Source organism: Cupressus sempervirens, chromosome 10 (genome assembly GCF_028749045.1).
Source record: "Cupressus sempervirens isolate cs-2001-9-10 chromosome 10, ASM2874904v1, whole genome shotgun sequence".
NCBI classification, from domain to species: Eukaryota; Viridiplantae; Streptophyta; class Pinopsida; order Cupressales; family Cupressaceae; genus Cupressus; species Cupressus sempervirens.
In genome coordinates this window covers 849,832,886-849,838,718 of record NC_143127.1, presented here as the reverse complement: position 1 = coordinate 849,838,718, position 5,833 = coordinate 849,832,886, and the positions used below count along the sequence as shown (strand labels likewise).

The following is a 5,833-nucleotide window of genomic DNA, read 5'->3' as shown; positions in this document are numbered from 1 at the left end:
TTAATTGGCGCCATAGATTTGGGACTTACATTTAGTTTATGATATAAGGTATTGTTAAAAATGTTTGGTTGGTTGGTTATGAACAGGTTTATTGGATTTTTAAGGTTGAGTGTGTAATTGATGTTGAAAAAACTTACACAATCAAATTTAGAAGAGAAAAGATAAATTTATATGAATTATGGAAATCTAATAGTTTTGAACTTTAATATTATTGAACCTGTAATATGATATTAAAAACATTAGAAAAAGCAATTGATATTGAGAGAGATCAATGATATCCAAAACTAAATTATCTTCTATCATTGATCTCTCTCAGTACCTAAAACATAACTTGTAAATGAAGTCACCCTTATCTTGGGGATGATTTATATTGACCTCTGCTTGAAATATCTTTCACCTATTCTACCCTAAAATATCTGGTACAGCTGAAAGAGACCACTGATTTTATTATATTGTTTCCCACATTCATGGGTTGTCTCAACTTAACAGTTTTCATTCACCTACATGGTACTGAATGATCAATCTAATAGGTTGATGATTAATTTTCTAAGATAAATGTTAGTTTTGAATTGTTGTGGGGACTATTGTCCGATGTTTGATTGTGTTCAACATTTAGGATCAAGTTCTATAATTTACTTTTTTTTCTCATTATTTTAACTTTGACAATTAATTTTCTGAGATAAATGATATTTTTTAACTGTTGTTGGGACTATTTTCTGATGTCAATAGTACTCAACATTTAGGATCAAGTTCTATGATTTACTTATTTTTTCTAATTATTTTTAACTTTGACAATTAATTTTCTGAGATAAATGATAGTTTTTTACTGTTGTTTGAACTATTTTCAGATGTCCATTGTGTTCAACATTTAGGATCAAGTTCTATAATTTACTTTTTCTTATTATTTTTAACTTTCTAATGATAGATTATGTATTTTGATCCAAAATATTCAAGATACAAGAAAATCAGTTCAATTGTCAACTAAATATAAATATATTTTTAATAAAAAATGACAGGAACCATTATATTGTCAACCAAATATTACTTGAGAAGTTAAAAAATATTTATGTTTTTTCTTATTGTTTTCTACTCCCTGATGTGGGATCAGGGATTTTGATCAAAAATATTTAAGAAACAAGAGAATAAGCTCAATTATATTATATACTGCAAAAATCTTATGACTACATACTGCCTTTTAACTGTGTATATTTTTATCAGGTAAACAAGTATCCAAAACCTCCATTGAAAATTATACAGGTTTAAAACCGAAAGATGTCATATATCTGATCTTGTTGATTAACCTATTGAGATACAGAATGTCACGTTGATTTTTTCTGGCCTAAGAAAGTATTTTCATAACTGTATTAAAAGCTTTATAAAGATGAAGACTGCATGCATCTATATCTTAAAAAATCTTCTGTAATCCCTAACGTTTACTTAGTCATATACGACTGTATCTAAGGTGCTGTGTTCGAATCCCTTGAAGGGCTACACATTTGACCTTTCTATATATATTATGAAAACACCTTTAAAGATGTAAAGCAAATATTAACTGTGTGTGCCTGGAAATGCTAAGGTACCTAGCATCAGAACAGAAACTGACAAAGAAAAAAAAATTCATCCACATCAAAAACATAGCATTTCGATGAACATTGCCTCGGTGTGGAATTGAAATGATCTGAGAGTATATGAAATTGGAAAAACCTAGCACTCTGTCCCAAGTTGAATCTTAAAAAGAAAGCTACTGAAGTCTTCCGAATGCAACCAAGATTCTTCAAATTGTCAGCTCTATGGAAAGAATGGAAGTATTTTTAGCTACGGATTGGCCTAATGGCTGTCATGGGCCTTCCAAACAAGGGACTCAGCGGTGGTGCACAACATCCTATTGGGCTTTCTAAGCTTATTCCTGGGAAACACGGCTGTACAGGAACGCGTATTGGATGAGGAAGTCTCGCTTGCCTTTCATCTATGCCAAAATTAGCTGAAAATTTATCCTCACCTCCACACCTAGTAGGATCATCAAAATCCCCATTAGATCCTGGACCTTGTTCCTTCTCAACCACTGCATCTGTATCACCATTATCTAAACCCAGAGTTTCATCATCAGCTCCGTCTTTGTCACCGCCATTATGTGGAAGATCATCCATTGTTTCACCAGGCTCTTCTTCAATTTCGATTCTATCGTTTTCTTTGGCTTCATCAACAGAATCCTGGTCTAATGGATCAATGCCGGTCCCGTGGTACTCGGCTTTGGCCATTTCAGCCTGGTGAGCTCTGATCTTTCCTTCATCGTGTTGCACTAAATGCATAATAAGGCGGCCATTGGAGCGTTTTGCCCTAATAAACTCATGATACTGAACCTTAACCTCCTGTATAACCAGCCTACCATCTCTCTTGTAGGATCTCAAGTGCACCCAGGGCATATGGCTTGGCAAATTACCTGTACGCGCGAGGGAAGGAAGCGGAGGTGGGAAGCATCTCAAAGTTTTCTTCCTGTACGACACAGGTTCCTCCGTAGGACAGCCATGGAGTGCCTTCTGCTCAAAACCCTCTTTCACATTATCATCCGTTCCGCATTTTTTTTTTTCGCTGCTACAACAGGATATGCATTTTTCCCCGTCCTCGAGCTTATTCTCAGGACTCGCACATTCCTCTGCATCTTCAGTTGGAGAAGAGCAATTTACAGGTTCTTTGCATAACTGAGTTTCAATATTTTCCTTTACAGCCATTTCATCGCTTCGTTTTTCCAAATATTCAAACCCTGACTTCCGCCGCTCGATCATTTTGGCACCTGATTCAATGCAGGGCTCAATCTTTTCATAAGAAGTAGAAAATGGATGCGTTCGATTGAGTACAGAAAATGAAGAAATTTTGAATGGAGGAGGATGCGAGGGATTGTGATATTTACTTAAAGAGCTCAAGAAATTCGACTTGATCCAGCTCAAAGATCGCAGCAGGGAGCTTTTCCACCTCTTACTTGTACCAGACCCCGGCGATGGTGTACCTTCTGAACTTGCACCGTCGCTGCCCTGACTTGAACTTTTCATAAAATTCGCTTCAGCTTGGCCATTCTTCTCACAATCCGCTTCATCCTGGCCATTCTTTTCACGAGATGAATTTTCTGGCGAAGACTCGAACCTGCGACCGAAGCTGGACTTTCCAAACAACAGAGACCTGATACTTCTCCGTCTCTGGAACCTGTAATCCTCCATGGCGTTGCAAATGCAAGGAAACTGGGATCTTCTCTCCGTCCTCTCAAAGAATCCAAGAAATAAGCCTCAAAGATGCGTGGAAGGATTCCAATGACAAGATGAACCCCATTCTCATGTAGAGAAAATAATATTAAAAATCCTCTTGCAGGCAACTCACAGGGAGCACCTTCAGGCTCCCCTCAACCACAGCCGTTGAGAGTGCAAAGCCCGAGCAAATCCTCAAAAAGACCAAAATTCAGCCCTAGAAATCTTCACTAAATGTCCTCGCTTTCCATCGTCTTCCGCGGCAGAAACTGAGGAAATCGATTTTCTTGCATACATGACAACTCATTCATCGCATGCAGTGCCACCCGAACCGCAGTGCGAACCCCGCTGTCAAATCAAACCCCTGCACAAACCCTCTGCGCGTTGGCCATCCCTTAAAAAAATCACGAGCCAATCATTGATATTCTCTGCAACAAAATTGAGCTGATCGAAATTATGTATTTTCTCCCAGACCGCTGATTCTCCCGTCGGAATTCGCAAAAGCTTTAAAAACACTTCCAAATCATAGGCCAAAACCCGAGCCGTACATCCAATTCCCTGGCGCGACGATCCACGATGTCTCCGACGCCACAAATATTTCCCGATCACTCCAAAAATCTTTCAAAAAGATCACTGAAAACCGCCAAAAGCGAAAATTCAAACCATCAAAACCCGTGAAACAACACCAAACCAGCTCTGAGTCCGGGAAACAAAATTAAAATCCGAAAGGGAAATTTCCGCAACAAACAAATCCTTTTTCATCTACAAAACATATCAGAAAAGATGAAATCACCTGCAAATTCAACAAAATCTCAAACAGCGATTAAAAAGCCAAACTCAAGTTTTCTTCGTCAAATCAAAGCGTTCCCTGTAGTGCATTTGATTCAAACCTCGACATGGATCGCTAAAGAAGAGGATTCCAGGGTGGCGATGATCTACTCACGAAATCATAGAGAAAGCGTGCACTATTTGTCGGTTAGCTTTGAAAACTTTTTCTCTCATTTATTTTCGACTTTTTCCTCCCTGCGGTTTCCCCGAATTTGTCCGTGCCTCCAAATCGAACTACTAAACATAATTTAGTTGAACCATTTTCTAAGTCAGATAACTTGACAACGCAGCGGATGGCGTGTCTTCTAATTTATACCGATAAATAGAAGAAACTTTCTAAGAACTAGTTTCCATAAAACATAAGAAATTAAGAACTTAAATATCGATATTTAATATTTCTAGGGATGACAAATAAAATCCATTTGTTTCCCATTTTAGTGGGTTTAAATTTAAACCCTTTTATAAGGTATGCCTTTTATATCACATATTTCTTTTTTATTTATTTAATGGTTATCTAGTTTTCATAAACGTAAGAAATTAAGAATTTAAATATCGATATTTAATATTTTTAGGGATGACAAATAAAACCCATTTGTTTCCCATTTTAGAGGGTTTAAATTTAAACCCTTTTATAAGGTATGCCTTTTATATCGCATATTTCTTTTTTATTTATTTAATGGTTATCTAGTTTCCATAAAACATAAGAAATTAAGAACTTAAATATCGATATTTAATATTTTTAGGGATGACAAATAAAACCCATTTGTTTCCCATTTTAGAGGGTTTAAATTTAAACCCTTTTATAAGGTATGCCTTTTATATCGCATATTTCTTTTTTATTTATTTAATGGTTATCTTGTACGAATGGTGGTTATGGCACCGCCCTCTTATGCCTTCTATCAATTGAATCACATCCTTTTCTTTCTTTCCATATTATCCTCGCCTCTTATTTATTGTAGAGATGGCGATGAAAACAAAATAAAGTCGAGTTGTTTGCACGAAACTCGCTGTGGAACACGAGCTTACATTGCTAACAACTTGCAGCCTCCTGGATTGTTCACTCTTACTTGTTCTATTTGTTTTATTTATTTATTCATCCCTTTCATAATTAGCTAGACCCCATGTCTAGATCTCATATATAAGCGCATTAAATAATCTATATAAATATAATTTAAATAATATATTATTTTAGTTTACAAGTAAGTTTTATTTCCTTAATAAGAATGGCTGCATAGTCATTTCCGTATAAAATGGAGGGTACTAAAATATTAAATTAAATTAATTGATTCCACGACTTAGGAAACAATAAAAAGAAAATCGTAATCGTAATCTAATTACACAATGAAACGAGAGAGAAGTGGACCATCCACAAGTTTCAAAATAAATTGTTATATAAACAAGAGCTTTTTGAGAGCTGGAGTCCCTGCCTCTAGAGAAACAAATTGGACGTAATATATGTTAAAATTATGGTTTTGAAAAGAGAAGTTATGAATTTTAGCAAATTTACTTTAGATTTTTAGTTAATATTTTAAATTTTAATTTTATAAAATAATGTGGCTACTACCCATTGTCTAAAAATATACAACATAATGCAATGTATTGTAAAATTGCAAGATTTGAATGAATAGAGTTTTAACTAAGAAATTTAAGATTTTTTAAATTTTATTACATAAGTTAAATTTTGAGATTAATTGTTTTAAATTTTTTTAATTGGTATATAGTAAAGTTTATATATATAAAGCAATACAATTCTTAATAGCAATAATATA

At 34.9% G+C, this 5,833-nt stretch overlaps 1 protein-coding gene across 1 annotated transcript; it reads right to left on the bottom strand.

The window, feature by feature from the left end:
• Positions 1–1,616: 1,616 nt before the first annotated feature.
• LOC149536679 (uncharacterized) lies at positions 1,617–4,374 on the bottom strand. The gene is made up of 3 exons (XM_089806581.1): positions 4,030–4,374; positions 2,909–3,869; positions 1,617–2,791 (listed from the first exon to the last, which is right to left on the bottom strand). Exons 2-3 carry the CDS (start codon positions 3,210–3,212, stop codon positions 1,812–1,814), a joined length of 1,284 nt encoding a protein of 427 aa, XP_089662707.1. The 5' UTR covers positions 3,213–3,869; positions 4,030–4,374; the 3' UTR covers positions 1,617–1,811.
• Positions 4,375–5,833: the final 1,459 nt, after the last annotated feature.

Excerpts from the sequence above, each read along its gene's own strand:
- LOC149536679 (XM_089806581.1), bottom strand. The coding sequence starts at position 3,212 with ATGGAGGATTACAGGTTCCAGAGACGGAGAAGTATCAGGTCTCTGTTG. Across the intron at positions 2,792-2,908 it reads GAATTTCTTGAGCTCTTTAA|GTGCCAAAATGATCGAGCGG; the intron begins GTAAATATCACA and ends GCATTGAATCAG.